This window comes from Chiloscyllium plagiosum, chromosome 5, assembly GCF_004010195.1.
Source record: "Chiloscyllium plagiosum isolate BGI_BamShark_2017 chromosome 5, ASM401019v2, whole genome shotgun sequence".
Classification (NCBI taxonomy): Eukaryota; Metazoa; Chordata; class Chondrichthyes; order Orectolobiformes; family Hemiscylliidae; genus Chiloscyllium; species Chiloscyllium plagiosum.
In genome coordinates this window covers 73,074,969-73,094,650 of record NC_057714.1, presented here as the reverse complement: position 1 = coordinate 73,094,650, position 19,682 = coordinate 73,074,969, and the positions used below count along the sequence as shown (strand labels likewise).

Below are 19,682 nucleotides of genomic sequence, written 5' to 3'. Positions count from 1 at the left end.
CACGCTATCACCATCCAGAGATACATCGACATGCTATCGCCATCCAGAGAAACTCCGACACGCTATCACCATCCAGAGATACTCCGACACGCGATCACCATCCAGAGTTACTCCGACACGCAATCACCATCCAGAGTTACTCCGACACGCAATCGCCATCCAGAGATACTCCGACATGCTATCACCATCCAGAGATACTCCGACACGCTATAACCATCCAGAGATACTCTGACATGCTATCACCATCCAGAGATACTCTGACACGCAATCACCATCCGGAGATACTCTGACACGCAATCACCATCCGGAGATACTCCGACATGCTATCACCATCCAGAGACACTCCGACACGTAATCGCCATCCAGAAACATTCCAACACGCTATCGCCATCCAGACATACTCCGGCAGGTAATCACCATCAGAGATACTCTGGCATGCTATCACCATCCAGCGATACTCTGGCACGTAATCACCATCCAGAGATACTCCGACACGCTATCACCATCCAGAGATACTCCGACACGCTATCACCATCCAGAGATACTCCGGCACGTAATCACCATCCAGACATACTCCGGCACGTAATCGCCATCCAGCGATACTCTGGCACGTAATCACCATCCAGACATACTCCGGCACGCTATCACCATCCAGAGACACTCCAACATGCTATCACCATCCAGAGACACTCCAACATGCTATCACCATCCAGAGATAGTCCGGCACGTAATCACCATCCAGACATACTCCGGCACGCAATCGCCATCCAGAGTTACTCTGGCACGCATTCGCAATCCAGAGATACTCTGGCACGCAATCGCCATCCAGTGACACTCCGGCACGGTATCACCAAGCAGAGATACTCCGGCATGCAATTGCCATCCAGAGTTACTCTGGCACGCATTCGCCATCCAGAGATACTCTGGCACGCTGTCACCATCCAGAGGCACTCCGGCACGTAATCGCCATCCAGAGATACTCCAACACGCTATCACCATCCAGAGATACTGTGACACGCTATTGCCATCCAGAGACATTCCAACACGCTATCACCATCCAGAGATACTCCGGCACGCAATCACCATCCAGAGACACTCCGACACGCTATCACCATCCAGAGACACTTCGACACGCTATCACCATCCAGAGATACTCCGGCACGCTATCACCAACCAGAGACACTCCGACATGCTATCACCATCCATAAATACTCCGACACGGTATCACCATCCAGAGACACTTCGACACGCTATCACCATCCAGAGACACTCCGACATGCTATCACCATCCAGAGACACTTTGACACGCTATCACCATCCAGAGACACTTTGACACGCTATCACCATCCAGAGATACTCCGGCACGCTATCACCATCTAGAGATACTCCGACATGCTATCACCATCTAGAGATACTCCGACACGCTATCACCATCTAGAGATACTCCGACACGCTATCACCATCTAGAGATACTCCGACACACTATCACCATCCAGAGATACTCCGACACGCTATCACCATCCAGAGATACTCCGGCACGCAATCACCATCCAGAGACACTCCGGCACCCTATCACCATCTGGAGACACTCCGGCACGTAATCACCATCCAGGGACACTCCGGCATGCTATCACCATCCAGAGATACTCCGGAACACCATCGCCATCCAGAGATACTCCGACACGCTATCGCCATCCAGAGAAACTCCGGCACGCTATCACCATCTAGAGATACTCCGACATGCTATCACCATCCAGAGATACTCCGGCACGCTATCACCATCTAGAGATACTCCGACATGCTTTCACCATCCAGAGATACTCCGACATGCTATCGCCATCCAAAGTTACTCCGACATGCTATCGCCATCCAGAGAAACTCCGGCACGCAGTCACCATCCAGAGATACACCGACACGCTATCGCCATCCAGAGATACTCCGGCACGCTATCACCATCCAGAGATACTCCGACACGCTGTCACCATCCAGAGATACTCCGACACGCAATCACCATCCAGAGATACTCTGGCACGCTATCACCATCCAGAGATACTCCGGAACACCATCGCCATCCAGAGATACTGCAACACGCTATCGCCATCCAGAGATACTCCGGCACGCTATCACCATCCAGAGACACTCCGGCACGTAATCACCATCCAGGGACACACCGGCATGCTATCACCATCCAGAGATACTCCGGAACACTATCGCCATACAGAGATACTCCGACACGCTATCGCCATCCAGAGATACTCTGGCACGCTATCACCATCTAGAGATACTCCGACATGATATCACCATCCAGAGACACTCCGGCACGCAGTCACCATCCAGAGATATTCCGACACGCTATCGCCACCCAGAGATACTCCGGCACGCTATCACCATCCAGAGATACAACGACATGCTATCACCATCCAGAGACACTCCGGCACGCAGTCACCATCCAGAGATATTCCGACACGCTATCGACACCCAGAGATACTCCGGCACACTATCACCAACCAGAGATACAGAGATACTCCGGCACACTATCACCAACCAGAGATACAACGACATGCTATCACCATCCAGAGACACTCCGGCACGCAGTCACCATCCAGAGATATTCCGACACGCTATCGACACCCAGAGATACTCCGGCACACTATCACCAACCAGAGATACTCTGACACGGTATCACCATCCAGAGATACTCCGGCCAGCTATCACCATGCAGAGACACTCCAGCACGCAATCGCCATCCAGAGATACTCCGACACGCTATCACCATCCAGAGATACTCCGACATGCAATTGCCATCCCGAGATACTTCAACAAGCTATCATCATCCAGAGACACTCCGACACGCTATCATCATCCAGAGACACTCCGACACGCTATCACCATTCAGAGATACTCCGACACGCAATCACCATTCAGAGATACTCTGGCACGTAATCGCCATCCAGGGATACTCCGACATGTTATCACCATCCAGACATACTCCGGAACGCTATCACCATCCAGAGATACTCCGACATGCTATCGCCATCCAGAGATACTCTGACATGCAATCGCCATCCAGAGATACTCTGACATGCAATCGCCATCCAGAGACACTCTGACATGCAATCGCCATCCAGAGACACTCCGACACGCTATCACCATCCAGAGATACTCCAGCACGCTATCACCAACCAGAGACACTCCGACACGCTATCACCATCCAGAGACACTCCGACACGCTATCACCATCCAGAGACACTTCGACACGCTATCACCATCCAGAGATGCTCCGGCACGCTATCACCAACCAGAGACACTCCGACATGCTATCACCATCCATAAATACTCCGGCACGCTATCACCATCCAGTGACACTTTGACACGCTATCACCATCCAGAGATACTCCGACACGCTATCACCATCCAGAGATACTCCGGCACGCAATCACCATCCAGAGACACTCCGGCATCCTATCACCATCCAGAGATACTCTGACACGGTATCACCATCCAGAGATACTCCGACATGAAATCGCCATGCAGACATACTCCAGCATGCAATTGCCAACCAGAGATACTCCGTGCCGGAGTATCTCTGGATGGCGATAGCGTGTCGAAGTGTCTCTGGATGGTGATAGCGTGCCGGAGTATTTCTGGATGGTGATAGCATGTTGGAGTGTCTCTAGATGGTGATAGCGTGCCGGAGTATCTCTGGATGGTGATAGCGTGCCGGAGTATCTCTGGATGGTGATAGCGTGCCGGAGTATCATCCGACACGCAATCACCATCCAGAGATACTCCGGCACGGTATCACCATCCAGAGATACTCCGACACGCTATCACCATCCAGAGATACTCCGACATGCTTCCACCATCCAGAGATACACCGACATGCTATCACCATCCAGAGACACTTCAACACGCTATCACCATCCAGAGATACACCGACACGCTATCACCATCTGGAGATACTCCGACATGCTATCGCCATCCAGAGATACTCCGGCACGCTATCACCATCCAGAGATACTCCGCCACGCTATCACCATCCAGAGACACTTCGACACGCTATCGCCATCCAGAGATACTCCGACATGCTATCACCAACCAGAGACACTCCGACATGCTATCACCATCCAGAGATACTCCGACACGCAATCACCATCCTGAGACACTCCGATACTCCATCACCATCCAGGGACACTCCGGCATGCTATCACCATCCAGAGATACTCCGACACGCTATCGCCATCCAGAGATACTCTCGACACGCTATCACCATCCAGAGATACTCCGACACGCAATCACCATTCAGAGATACTCCGACACGGTATCACCATCAAGAGATACTCCGACACGCAATCACCATCCAGAGATACTCCGACACGCAATCACCATCCAGAGATACTCCGGCACGGTATCACCATCCAGAGATACTCCGACACGCTATCGCCATCCGGAGATACTCCGACACGCTATCGCCATCCAGAGATACTCCGGCACGCAGTCACCATCCAGAGATACTCCGACACGCTATTGCCATCCAGAGATACTCCGGCACGCTGTCACCATCCAGAGATACACCGACATGCTATCACCATCCAGAGTTACTCCGACACGCTATCACCATCCAGAGATACTCCGGCAAGCTATCGCCATGCAGAGATACTCCAGCATCCAATTGCCATCCAGAGATACTCCGGCACGCTTTCACCACCCAGAGATACCCTGACATGCTATCACCATCCAGAGATACTCCGACACGAAATTGCCATCCAGAAATACTCCGGCACGCTTTCACCATCCAGAGATACTCCGGCACACTATCACCATCCAGAGACAATCCGGCACACTATCACCATCCAGAGATACTCCAGCAAGCTATCACCATCCAGAGATACTCCAACACGCTATCACCATCCACAGATACTCCGGCACGCTATCACCAACCAGAGACACTCCGACATGCTATCACCATCCAGAAATACTCCGGCACGCTATCACCATCCAGAGATACTCCAATACGGTATCACCATCCAGAGATACTCCGACACGGTATTACCATCCAGAGATACTCCGACACGCTATCGCCATCCAGAGATACTCCAACACGGTATCACCATCCAGAGATACTCCGGCGCGGTATCACTATCCATAGATACTCTGGCACACTGTCACCATCCAGAAAAGGCAGAGGACCGTAGCTCAGGCTTCCCTATTTGAAAAACCTCCCGATTTTTATTGAAGATTTGAGGCACAGAAGTTTGCAGAGGACACTCCAATGCAACAAGCTCTAATCAGATTCACAGACTCCAATCTTGCTTGCAAATTCTACTGCCTGGATGAAGGGCTTATTGCAGAAACGTTGATTCTCCTGTTACCCGGATGCTGCCTGACCTGCTGTGCTTTTCCAGCACCACACTCTCAACTCTATCAGTTTTTCCTGTCTAATTGAAGTATGCCAGCCCTTCTACCATGGCTCAAAGGGGCTATTCCTCAATACTTGGTCACCCTTCAATCAGAGAGACAAGGTATCTGACCAGCAACAAAGGGGAGTGGTCAAACTGAAGGACTTTCTCCTGGAGCTGCTCCTAGGCCTGGCATGGTGATCAGTCAGAGGTCCAAGCAGCGCACAGTCAACTGGGATCTCAGACCAGAATGCCTGCCTTGTTCCTGTGGTGATACTCATGCTCAGCTGTCCCTGGAAATAGAGCAGCCAGTGTCCGCTGTTACATTAAGGCATTTCAAACTCAATGGACACTTAAAGGAGCAGAGAGCTTCATTAACCCCAGTCCAGGATCAAATTTTAATTTGACTTTTTAAATTTCACCTGACAAATGTTGTCACAGTTTATTTTTTACAGAAAAGAGGGAATATGTGATCTCTTTAATGATGTTCACAAGTCATTAATCACTAATTTCAACATACAAGATACAGCATCAACTGTTCATTTTGCAGCACTCTGGAGTCCATGGACCATATATGAATATACAGATGATGGGCATTTGCAGCCATGTTTTAGTTATTTGAAAAATCTTTTGTTGCATTTCTCATTGCACTTCAGCCTGCACTCTTGATCTTTGGCATCTGGTGCGGAGGGATGTGGGCAAATCAGAGAACCTCCTTGTGGATCTGCACCTGGGCCTGGCCAGACTGGCTATTAACAGGTTCAGGCAGTGGGCCTGTGGAAGGGGGCGGCATGGTGGATCAGTGGTTAGCACTGCTGCCTCACAGCAACAGGGTCCCAGGTTTGATTCCAGCCTCGGGTGACTGTCTGTGTGGAGTTTGCACATTCTCCCCGTGTCTGCGTGGGTTTCCTCCGGGTGCTCCGGTTTCCTCCCACAGTCCAAAGATGTGCAGGTCAGGTGAATTGTCCATGTTAAATTGCCGATAACATTAGGTGCATCATCCAGAGGGAAATGGGTCTGGGTGGGTTACTCTTCAGAGGGTCAGTGTTGACTGGTTGGGCCGAAGGGCCTGTTTCCACACTGTATGGATTCTAATCTAATATCTGCTGGCTATCTGCCCCTCTTCTGTGTTATGTTCATGCCCAGGTCTTCTTAGAGAGCATTTAGTGTCCACCAATACTCCCGATGCCTTTAGAGAGAGGTGGGCAACATGGAGGAAACAGTGTTTTATTTCCCTCTCCAACTCCAATTTTGATTTCCTCCTCTCCCGACCTCCTTTGACAGCTTGCATTGCCTGTAAGAGGCCTTCCATGTAAATATCTAATTGGCTACATAGGTGATTTACTGGTGATGGTTAGTGTTTAACTGAAAAAAAGTCATGGTGATTTGGTGATGGGGTAAAATTATTCAGTTGTGTATGGTAGCATTTCCAGAAAATAAAGGAGAAAAATAAAAGATGTCATATTCTGAGCATGTGCAGACTCCAGAATTTCCCAGTATGCCCCAATAATCTTTTAATTACATTGGAAGGAGTTTCAATGCCCCTTATAACATTTTGAGAGTTTGTTATGCCTTTTCAAAGAGGATTTCCATCTTATCAACCATAAATTACAAAATCAAAAATTATTTTGGAGACAAAACATAGCTTGTTTACTCTGAGAGCATGGGCATTCACTCTGAAAAACCTCTGGTAACATTACACTTACTGGATTATTTGAATTATTTATGCAATAAGTCTCATCCTGGCATAAGGTTAACTGTTATCAAATCACATTAGTCGTTCAGATCAATAAAACGCTGCTTCAGCAATGCGGATCTCTCAAATAATCAAATTTCAGCAAACTGTTCAACAGATAAAATGGATACAGAAGTATGTACTTTTTATTTTATTAAACTTGTGCTTGGTAATATGAGAGAGGCTGTACTGCTTGTATTATATTTTATAAGTATGCATTCCAGTGACCACACTGTTTTGAATAGAGGTAAAATTCCATCACCACTAGCTTACCAACAGATACAAAAAGCACTTAATCGTGTATCTTACTTCCTGTATCAGCATCTTTTTGATCTCCAAAGGATCAGATTCCATTGACAGTGTTGAATTATAGGCACTCTGACAATCCAGAAATGTGCCCACTCTTTTTAATTCTTTCATGGAATGTGAATGCTGCTAGCAAGTCTAGCATTTGTTGGTCTGTCCGAATTGCTGCTGGGAAGTTAGTGGTGAGCTGCCTTCTTGAATCAGTGCAGTTGTATGGACACCCATAATGCTGTTAGGAAAGGAGGTTTAGGTTTTTGACGCAGTGACAGTAAAGGAATGGCAATCTAGTTCCAATGACGTATGATTTGGGAGCGGAACTTGCAGTTGATGGTGTTCCCAAGCTTCTTATACTGTTGGCCTTCCACCTGGATTTGGAGGGAGCTGTCAAAGGATTCTGGTCAACCTACTGCAATACTTCTTGTGTATAATGCACAATGTGCACTGGTGTTGGAAAGTGTGAATATTTAAAGTGAAGGATAGGGTGGTGATTAAGTGGCTTCCTTGTCCTGGAATTTGTTAATCTTCCTGAGTTCATTACAGCTCAGTAATTCAAACAAATGAAGACTATCCTATCATACTGCTGACATGTGCCTTGTCGGTAGTGAACTGGTTTTGGGGAGTCAGGAGGTGAGTCACTCACTGCAGAATCCCCATGCCTCTCACTGGCTTGTAGTCACAGTATTTATATTATTGGTCCAGTTCAGTAAACACAATAAGCAATCCACAATATTTTTATGGTGGGGATTTCAGTGATGTAATGACATTGAAATTGAATGTGATCGGAAGCGCTGATTTTTCTCTTCTTGGAGATGGTCATTGCCTGGCACTCAATGGTGCATATGTTATTTGTTACTTATTAGCCTAAGCCTAAAAATTGTCCAAGTCCTGCTGTACATGGGCAGAGATTACTTCAGTATCTGAAAAGTCATAAATGGTTCTATTGTGCAAGCAGCTGGGCCACAGGCATTCCTGCAACGATGTTCTAGGGCTGAGCTGATTGACCTCTAACAAACATAGTCAATTTCCTTTGTATTTGGTATGAGTCAAAGTAGCTATGTTATTGCTTTACCAGGTTAGCACCTCATTCCCTCCTCCACCTATCCCATTCCTGGCTTGATGGTAATTGTAGAATGGGGGGATATGTCAAGCAATAGGCTTACAAGCTGTGGCTGAAAGAAATTCTGCTGCTGATAGTTCACAGTGACCCAGGGATGTCCAATTTTGTTCCACTGAATCATCACTGACTCTAGTCCATTTAAGGGCAAGGCCAGTTTGGGAAACAATGGTATGACCAAACCACTCTGGACAGCAGACACTGAAGTCCCACCATCCAGACTAAATTCTTTGCCTAATGCTTCTTGAGCACTTCTTCCAAGTAGTATTTAACATGGGACAGATTCATTAGCTGAGGGATGATAGTAGGTGGTCATAGGTAAAAACAATGACTGCAGATGCTGGAAACCAGATTCCGGAATAGAGTGGTGCTGGAAAAGCACAGCAGTTCAAGCAGCATCCGAGGAGCTCCACTCTATTCCAGAAAGTAGGTGGTCATAAGCAGGAGTCTCCTTGCCTATGTTAAACTTCATACTACAAAACTTCATAGAATCTGGAGTCAATGTTGACAATTCCCAAGGAACTCCTTCTGCTGATACTGCCACCTCTACTGGTAGAATAGGACATAGCTGAGATGGGTAATGGAGTACTCAAGATTAAATTATGTTGAACTGTTGCTTGGCTGCCCTGTGGGACCATCCACCCAATTAGGAACGAGAGAGAAGCTGGTCAAAGCACATTTCACCTCAAACTTCTGCAGTCAACATGGAAGAGATCTTTCTCTCCTCAATTTAAAATATAATCAAACTCATGTCCTAGAAGGTAATGGTAAATGCTTTAGCACAATTCTATCATCTGGTCTTCTCCAAGTTATCTCCTGTTTCCATATTCCAAAAAGCCTGATAAGCAGCTGAAACATTTTGTGCTATCAAGAAACAAATTGCCAGCAACACCACAATCATTGCTTTGAATAAGGTGGAGTCCACACCACTACTTCCAATCATCCTGACAATCAATTTGTATCAGCCAAATCTAACATTGCAGGAATCCAGCTACTTCATCCCTATATGCATTTGCTTCTTCTGTCTTCTAAAGCAACTAGCAGTCAATGCCTGCCAAAATTCAGGAGCTTATTCCTTTTGTAGTGATTATATTGATCAATTAAATTGCACTTTGTGCTGTACAGTGCTCAGGTTGTTTGCTAGTGGTGGTATCAGTGGCAGTGGGCAGTGCATAAGGCTCAATTACCTATTATCAGCAGAATGAGATAGGATTACCTAGGAATCAGAAAGACCACATTAAATGACACTGCTTTTAATTTACATATACAAATAAGGATAGTACTATCAGTCTTTTCCAAGGACTCCTGCAGTGACATATTGTCGATACATGTAATCTGGCATTGTGCAGACTCAGTATAAAGTAAGACATAGTCAGTTCAGCTAGTTCTGCTGAGTCATCTTAACATATCTGTTCTTACTCTGGCAGTATTCAAGGATCTTATGCTTTACAGAAACCATTAACCAGATAAAAAAAAGACAAGCTGTAATAGCACGAGGACTTAGAGAACTTTTTTCATTGGATAGTAATGGAGTGCACAAGTAGCCAATATATCTGAGTGGTAAATTGCCAGCAACCTGCATAACCAAAGAATGAATTTCCTTTGCAGGCATAAATCATGTCCCCCTAATTTTCTGACACTGCCCATAACCAGCTAATATAGTGTCGCTGAAGACAGTACAGAAAAAATCTTCCTACTGGCTCCATTAGTGGCTGAAAAAGGGGCATGCTAGCAAATTCCAAACAACTTACAAAGTCATGAGATTTTAGAAATTGCACTATATTAGAAAGCCTTAATCAAAAGGTTTATAAATATTAATAGTAAAAGATTAGTGAAGGATAGAATGGGGCCCATAAGAAACAAGGAGGGCAAGCTGCTCACTGAAGCAAAGGCAAAGGCAAACTTACTAATAAGGAAGAGGTACTAAAAAGGCTGGCAATACTCCAGGTACAGACGTCACCAGGTCCAGATGGGATGCATCCTAGATTGCAGAGAGAGATAAGGGAGCAAATGGTGAAGCATTTGACATAAATTTTCCAGGCGTCTCCAAAAATAGGATTAGTCCCGGAGGATTGGAGGATTGCAAATGTGATACCGTTAAGAAAGGGACAAGATATAACCCAAGAAACTATAGAGCTGTCAGCTTGATGAAAATACTGGGAAAACGGATAGAGAGAAGAATACTGGATAAAACAAATATACACTTAGAGAAAACTAAGTTAATACGAGACAGTCAATATAGCTTTGTCAAGGGAAGGTCCTGTCTGACAAATTTCACTGAGTTCTTTAATGAGGTGACACGGATAGTGAATGAGGGCACTGCTGTGGATGTTGTACATTTGGACTTGCAGGAAGCATTTGATTGGGTGCCACATGTTTAGCAAAAGAGAAATGTTTGGGATTGTAAGTCCTTGGCAGCATGGATTAGAAGTTGAGAAACAGACAGTAAATTGGAGATCAACTGAAAGTGGTGTTCCCCAGGGATCAGTGTTGGGACCGTGTTTTTCCTGATTTACATAAGCGATTTGAGGATGGGTATTGAGAACAAAATATCTAATTTTGTAGATGATACTAAGTTAGGGAGAATAATGAGGATGATACTGAGTGACTTGACAAGTTGGCCAAATGGGCAGATTCCTGGCAGGTGAATTTCAATGCAGAAGGATGTGAGGTAATGCATTTTGGCAGAAGAAACATGGAGAGACAACACAGGCTCAGTGGTATAGCTTTCAGGGGAGTACGGGAGCATGATTCTCTGAAGGTGGCTCGGAAGTTGAAACGGTTGTTAAGAAGGCTTATTGGATCCTTAGGTTTATAAATACAGGCATACCTGTAAAAAAGCAAGGAAGTAATGCTACATCTCTACAAATCATTGGTCAGACCACATTTGGAATATTGTGTTCTGTTTTGGGCATCTTATTTAAGGGAAGATATTAAAGCACTCAAAAGAGTTCAAAGGAGATTTACTAAAATGACCACCAATGATAGATTTTGGAAAAAAAAGGAAAGATTAGGGTTTATTCTCCTTGGAGCTGAGAAGATTAGCAGGTTACCTTATTGAGGTGTTCAAAGTTATGAACAATACTGACAGGGTAAGAAGGATATTCTGGTTCCAATACTTGAGATTAGTATTTGATACTAATATTGATACTTGATATTAGTACTTGATACTAGTAACCAGGGGTCACAATTTCAACACTGTCAGCAAGAGAACTAGGACTGAAAAGTGGGAGAAACTTCTTTACTCAGAGTTGTTAGGATTTGGAATGTGCTCCCTGTGAGAGTGCTGGCGGGGCTTCCACAGTAGGTTTCAAAAGAGAACTGGAAATATATTAGCAAGTGGTGTATTTAGAGGGCTATGGAGATGGGCTGGAGAACAGGACTAGCTGGGCAGCTCTTTCGGGAGCTGGTCCAGACATAATAGATCAAAGGCCTCCTTCTGTCCTGTAAGTTCTAGGATTCTATGTATAATAACATCACATAATATATGTGTAAATGTAAATAATCATTAGATTAACTATATAATTGGATGTTTATTGGCAAAAATCAGGAAGTCAGAGATTTTACATGCAATTCGTGCATGGGACAGTGGATGAATGATTTACAGGAATAGTTATAGTCATGAACCTGTATTACCCAACACATACTATGATTCCTGAAACCTTATGACTGTTGGGATTTGGTTCTGTGCCTCTGATTCAAGTCCACATGGACCAGAAATGTTACGGATCAGTTCTCAGGTGCACTGCCTTCTCCCCAAGCATTGAAACCATAGAAGTCCTGGAGCTGGTAAATTTGGAATTGGGAAGGCCAACTGGTGGTGCAGTCAAACCCCCACAATCTTCTCCCCTCCACTGAAATTAAGTTCTGGAGTGGAAAGTCCATGGTCAGCTGACTTTTCCACATGGATTTTTGCCGGGTGCTCCGATTTCCTGCTACAATCCAAAGATATGCAAGTTAGGTATATTGGCCATGCTAAACTTCCCACAGTGTTCAAGGATGTGTAGATTAGGTGCATTAGCCTTGGGGGTTACAGGGATACGGTAAGGGGATGGGTCTGGGTGGGTTACTCTTCAGAGGGTCTGTGTGGACTTATCGGGCCAAATGGCCTATTTCCACACTGCAAGGATTTTATGATTCTATGAACTGACCTGCCTCACTGCCAACTGAGGCCCTTGAGTGTCTACTTAAGGATGACTAATGGGTATCAGCTCACTGCTGTTGGGATTAACCCAGTTGGAATTGGGGCCTGTCATCATGTGAGGTGCATGATTACTGGCATCTTGTGGGCAACTTGTCACATCGGGGCCGCGGTGGGGGATATGGAGGGGAGAAGGTCTCACAATCAAAGGCAATCATTGCCTGGTTGAGGGCCTGTAAAACAGGTAGGGGAGTATTTGCTGGGAGCCAGAATCCTGAACCACCGCCTACCTCACCTTCCTGCAACCAGCAACTGGGGAACCCCATATTAATAGTTTGTTTCACAAACCCCCTATTAACCTAACACTCTGATGGAGTGTAAATCCTGCATCAAACATGGCCTTCTCTATGGAACTGCCAGGTTGGCAGCTCTCACTGGGCAGGATTTACTTTCTTAGGATCCTGATTCCAGGTGAAAGCCCATTGATAGTGCCATCAATGTCTGGATGGCATGTAGTCAACGAACCATCCCTGGCAAAGGCAGCATTGGTCTTATGCTGGCTCTCTGCTGGCTGACAAAACAAAATTCCCTGTGCCTCATGAATGTTCCACTCATAGGTTCATTGAACAGTAACAACAAATAAGGCTACAAGATCAATACAGCTAGTCCCAATACTCCAACTTTTCCCAGAAGCCCTAGATTTTGTTTTCTTATTCTTTTCCCTAAATCCACAACCAAATCTGCTTGCACCACTCTTTCAGAAACTGCATTCCAGATTGTAACCATTTGCTGCATAAAAAAAATGAGGCTTTCCTCATTATCTTAGGTTCATCACTTTAAAACTGTGTCCATCACTTCTTGACTTTTCTGCATACGGAAACAATTTTTTTTCTACCTACTTTGTTTAATCCAAGAATTTAAACAACTCTATCAAATCTCTTCTCAATCTTCTCTTTAAAGAAAACAATGTAGCTTCTTCAGTAAATGTGAAAGACTAAAACAATGAACTGGAGATGCTGGAAAATTGAAACAGAAGTAGAAATTGCTGGAGAAACTCAGCAGGTCTGACATCTGTGGATAGAAACCAAAGTCAGTGCTTTGGATTCAATAACCTCTTTTTTGTGAACTTCAGTTAACAAAAATGTTAACTCTGCTTGCTCTCCATAGATGATGCCAGACCTGTTGAGTTTCTCCAGCAATTTCTGCTTTCATATGAAAGACAATGACCCTGACAAACTTTTCCTACCTGAACCCAGTCTTAAATGACACCAGAAGCCAAGATTAAGCAAGGTGCCTACATTATTTCCAGTGTCATACCTTGAGTGAATATATCACTGCTACCATAGCACTGTGCAATCAGAAGACCACTGACTCATAAAATGTCCAAGTAAATTTTACACTCTTAAAATATATGTATACATTGCACATAAATGTACAATAGCTTCGTAAAATACATTTATAGGAATGAAAAACAGTATTAATACGCATTTATAGATACTATGTCTTCATAAAACACATGTGAATGAGCATTCTTAAGAATAACATTGGATTAAAAGCATTTGAAAACACAAGGTAATAGTGGACACTGCTGAATCTGCTTAATTTTGCTTCATTTTAGACAATATATGCTTCTAGTGCGGAGATAGTCTGTGAATATTCCCAAAAACATTTGAAGATCCGATCAAATCTGAGAAGTATTGTACAGCGTGTGATATTTTGAAGCTAACACAAAAAAAAACCAATTCATGTCAGACTTACCCTAGACTGAACAGAATTTCCCCTTGCATCAACAGTGTGCTCCACATACTGGGAGGACAGCAAATCACTAGGAATTAAGAAAAGTAAGTAAATTAGTCGATAGTGAAATATTTAATATGGTGAAGAATTTTACATTAATGAGATCTACTTACAAAGTGATATTTTCATTACCACAAGGAGTTTATGTAAAATACCATACTCATGTAAAAGTCGAATTTTTTAGACTATTTTTAAGGTTAAATTCTCAGGTCGACTATTACACTGGCACTAATTTTGAGGGGCTGAAATTCATGCTGAAATACTGTATTATTAACAGAAGTCGATTTGATTACACAACTAATCTCGGGCAAAGAAGAAAAACATAATGAATTATGGTAAAGGTAATTACCGGATAAAAGCAAGTGAAACAAGAAGATAGTAAATTTTATTTATATACACCGGGTACGAAAATTTAACATGCCAAAGATTCATTGAAATCATGCAAAATCACACTGTTCAAGATGATCCTGGCCTGGTATAATGGCACACTTAAAATGAAACATTTATTAAAGTCTGAATGTGTAAGCATCTTAAACTTTCCCGCCAAACTCTTCCGTTTCCCTCCCATTTACTCTCATATGTAATGAACCTTAGCAACATTCACAAATTTGTCAAAGAATTAAAGATATATGTAGCTAATATATCTCATTTTTATTCAGATATAATGGCGCAATTAAAATAATTAACTTTTTAATGATATTAACTTTTGGATGTATAGTAAACAAAGTGCAATAATACTGATAGACTTAGTTCCAGTTTGAAATAATTAATTAATTCATCAAAACGTGCTGTCGTAAACCTAAAGGACTAAGTAGAGTTATAAATGAATAAACGAATGAATAGAGATGTGATATAGTAAAGAGAGCAATGAGTAGAGTTACTAGTATGAATGAATGAATGTGATTTCGTTGAAGTGGATTAATGGGAACATGTAGTTTCCTTTGTAAGAGGTTTATAATGCGATATAGTAAGGTTAACATTTGCATGAGATATATGGAAAATGCAAGATATTTTGGCCAAAAATAAGGGGTTGACTTTTACATGAGTACAGATGGTAATATTTTGTGCCAAGTGCAAATATTTGCAGGTTTGTTGTGAAGTGTTGCAGCAATTTAAAAAGTTTATTCTGCACATGATCATCCCATTGAAGTATTTAACATGATGGGGTTGGGGGGCAGTGTGGAGATTTTGTGAGCAGTTTTCAGGTACAGGTACACAATGTCAGCATAAATTTGCTTGACATGATCTGATGAAACCCAACTATGTTAAATCCTCGACATAATTTCTTTAGAACCCAAAGCAGCCGGATGAGAGCTCTGATCAATTTCAGACAGCTTTACAACTATATTTCTCACAGGCACCAGATTACAATAGGAGTGTTTACAGGATGGATGATGCTCCAGAGGACAATTTCATAATTTGGAAGATTTTGACAAAAGAGGTCTAAATTATTTGTATGGATCTCAAAGTTGCTCTCCCGATTCTCTTGTTCCGAGGAAGGAAAGTTGCGATATCTTCCAAGTGTCCTCTTCTTCAGAGATACTTTACCAATCCCCCATTGTTAAGACACAGCAAGCCAGGGCTAGGGCTTGAGCAAATATATTCCACACATACCATTTTGGGAAATCTTCCTGTTCTATATAAAACATGTGCAATTTTAACTAGCTGTATACTGATCATTCACCTGGGAAAACCTGGAACGACTGTATCAAGACTCATACAATCAAGGTTTCTGAAATTGATATCTCCCTATCTTTGGGCAGATGCAAAGAGATCTAGGGAAGAACATATCGACTCCTGCAACATCCAACACTGTAACTGTCTACCAATGATTTAACTAATAAATTCTCTCTTTAAACTGATCGATGAACTACAGAGGTGGTCACAAGAAGTGTTCCAAGCAATACAAGTGATGAGTGAGTTTTGTGGATTGTATTGAGAAATAACTTTTTTTGTGTGGTAGAGGGATTTTACTGCCAATATAATGACACAAATCAAGCACATGAAGCATTTTCCATCATAGTTGTAGATTTAGATTTAGACAGTAGGTAGTTTAAGAGTCTTGGCATCCATTTCTTCCACTAACATATTGAGTATTACTTGAGTAGTTATGTTAATGGAACATAATAATCTTAACAACAATTTAAGCAAGTTATCATTATATTTTTTAAAAATCCCAAGATGAAATTAATTCTGTAGCTGAAATAATGTGACTGAACACACAGCTGACATGGTCCCTTACGCAGTTTGCTGAGTTAGTTTCTAGCCTTGGAGAATTAAATTTAAACCACATTGTGAGTGTATATGTGAATCGGCAGTGTTTGCATACTACCAGGCCTTCACATTCTGAAAGGCAGCACCTCTGGCATTGCAGAAGTCCCTTGATACTGGAAGTGAGACTTTAGTGTGGATTTGAAACTCAGTTTCTGACTTCTCATCAGGCTACAGCAAGTCCCTACTTTTGAGATTTTCAGTATTTGTTTCATTGAATCCCGACAGTGCGGAAGCAGGCCATTTAGTCCACTGAGACCATACCAACCCTCCGAACAACATTCCACACAGACCCACTCCCCCTACCCTATCCCTCTAACCCTGCATTTCCCATGGCTAATCCACCTAGCCTACATAGCCCTGGTCACTATGGGCAATTTAGCATGGCCAACCCACCTAATCTGCACAGTTTTGGAGTATGGAAGTAAACCCATGAGACGGAAATAATGTGCAAAATCCACTCGGCAGTCGCCCACGGACGGAATCAAACTCGGGTCCCTGGTGCTGTGAAGCAACGTGCTAACCACGAGACACTGAGCCACCCAGAGAATTTCTGTCATTTTTGGGAGAGCCATAATTTCATGAAGGTATGTCACGGTTGGCATTTTTAAACGTGTGAACAAGATATCTATTTACATATTTTAAACATGCACAGTAGTACATCAATGATCAGAAGTCATTCTTCTTAGCTTCTTTCAAGTTGATAATTGGATTTAACCACTCCATGTAAACAATGGCCCTTGTTGGACTGGGGGAATGAACCCCATGGTTTACTCCCTGTTTCACTGTCCAGTCTTGTGAATAAACTTACTGGTCTCAATGGAAGTCAGAACAAAGGTTTTATTTTCAACTTCAAGCCAATTAACTTTGTAGATACGCTTGTTTAAAATAAGCTTCTTTCAGTACATTCACTTCTTATCATTGAAACTGAGACACACTGTCATGGTGTCAGTAATGGATGAAGATATTTTCTCAACAACCTGTTCAGAGATGTTACGTTACATCTCTGGAACGGGTGGAACTTGAACCTGTGTACCTTGGCTCAGAGACAGGGGCACTAGGACTGTGGCAGAAAGAGTTCTCTGGTAATGATGAGCATATTTTGAATCAAACTATTCAGACATGTTATGATACATGTGTGGAGCAGGTAAACTCAGGCCTCAAGGATCAAAGGTAGGGACACCTACCCCTGCACCATTACAGCCTTTCAGTAATGGATATTTAAAAACCATAAACATTCAAAGTACATGGAAGCTGTATTATGAATGTAATATTTCAATTAAAGAAAATAAACTAGTGAATCTTAAATGGTAAAAGTAACACACCTGATTTGGGTTGGGTGGGGGGGAAGTTGTTAAGTAGCTTGGAAAAGAAAAGAAATTCAAGGCCCATTTTCCATCTCCCTGGTCCCTGACTGTAGTTTACAAGACCTTTTAGTCCATCTGTTCCAGTTCCTAAATTTCTTCCAGGTGCAGCATTCAAGTAATCATCCTCCGCTATTTCTGTCACTTCTAGGAGAATGCCACCACCAAACAGGTCTCCCCCACCCCACCCCCGAATTTCAGCTGCTAATGGTCTGTTCTCTCTCTGACACCTTGATCCATTCCTAACTGACCCAACAAACTGTCTCACTGCATCTTCCCAAACCTGCCCTGTTAACCCTTTCCTTTTATCTTTTCCCTACTCTGCCTCCATAGATGTAAATTATTTCCAAAAGTAATAGTGCTTTGCTTATCTTTCTTTCAATACGGTACACTCTATTCACTACTTCATGGGTTCAGGTATAGTGTATCATCCTGACATTTGGATACCCTCCCATTCCGATAGAATTCCACCTGTTAACAACAATTCGCTTTCCACATATGCTGTCAATCCTGCTGAATTTTTCCAGGATTTTCTTTTTGTCAAATGTCCAGCATCCATAATATTTTGCAGCAGGGGGTTGATTTAGGAAAAGCTCTCCAGCAACTTTGAACCTCAGAAACAATCGGAAAGGATTTAACGAAAGCAACAGGGATCTCACCCACTGGTGCACAGCCAGTGACAGCCCTTCAATTCCTCTTTAAGGGTGGATCCTCTGTAGTGTGGGTACTTAGACACGTAACTGGACAGTGGCAGGGACAAAGTGTAACTTTTCAAGGGCTTTTACATATCTAAATTAGGAGCAAGAATAGGCCATTCAGCCCTTGAACCTGCTCCACCATTCAATAGTTTCATAGTTGATCTGCATGTGGCCACAATTTCACTTTCCTGCCTTTCCCTGATCAATCTTTGACTGCCTTTTTAGTCAAAACTAATACGCAATGCAGAAGCATAGAATTGCTGACAGTGACAGCAATTCTATGCTGTCCACGATGTAAATGGAAGAGGGCGGCCTATGTAACGATGAGGCGTGAAGGTTCAATTGGGGCGATTGAGAGTTATAAGGTAGCCAGGAAGGATCTGAAGAGAGAACTAAGAGCAGCAAGGAGGGGACATGAAAAGTCCTTAGTTGGTAGGATTAGGGAAAACCCTAAGGCTTTCCCTATTGGTATGTCAGGAATAAAAGAATGACTAGGGTAGGAATAGGTCCAGTCAAGGATATTAGTAGGAAGTTGCGTGTGGAGGCTGATGAGATTGGGGAGACACTGAATGAATACTTTTCGTCAGGATTCACTCAGGAACAGGACATTGTTGCCGATGTGAATATTGAGTCACAATTAATTAGAATGGACGGCTTTGAGGTATGTAGGGAAGAGGTGTTGGAAATTCTGGAAAGGGTGAAAATAGATAAGTCCCCTGGGCCTGATGGCATTTATCCTAGGATTCTTTGGGAAGCAAGGGAGGAGATTGCAGAGCCATTGGCCTTGATTTTTATGTCCTCGTTGTCTACAGGAATAGTGCCAGAAGACTGGAGGATAGCAAATGTGGCTCCCTTGT

The 19,682-nt window shown here is 43.5% G+C and overlaps 1 protein-coding gene across 7 annotated transcripts in view; it reads right to left on the bottom strand.

Moving 5' to 3' along the window:
• Positions 1 to 19,682, bottom strand: part of adam22 (ADAM metallopeptidase domain 22) — a 364,949-nt gene that overhangs the window by 278,721 nt on the left and 66,546 nt on the right. For all 7 annotated transcript variants that reach the window (XM_043690347.1, XM_043690348.1, XM_043690350.1 and 4 more), the window contains exon 4: positions 14,454 to 14,520. In XM_043690347.1, the coding sequence (XP_043546282.1) occupies positions 14,454 to 14,520 (67 nt within the window). The remainder of the gene's footprint in view (positions 1 to 14,453; positions 14,521 to 19,682) is intronic.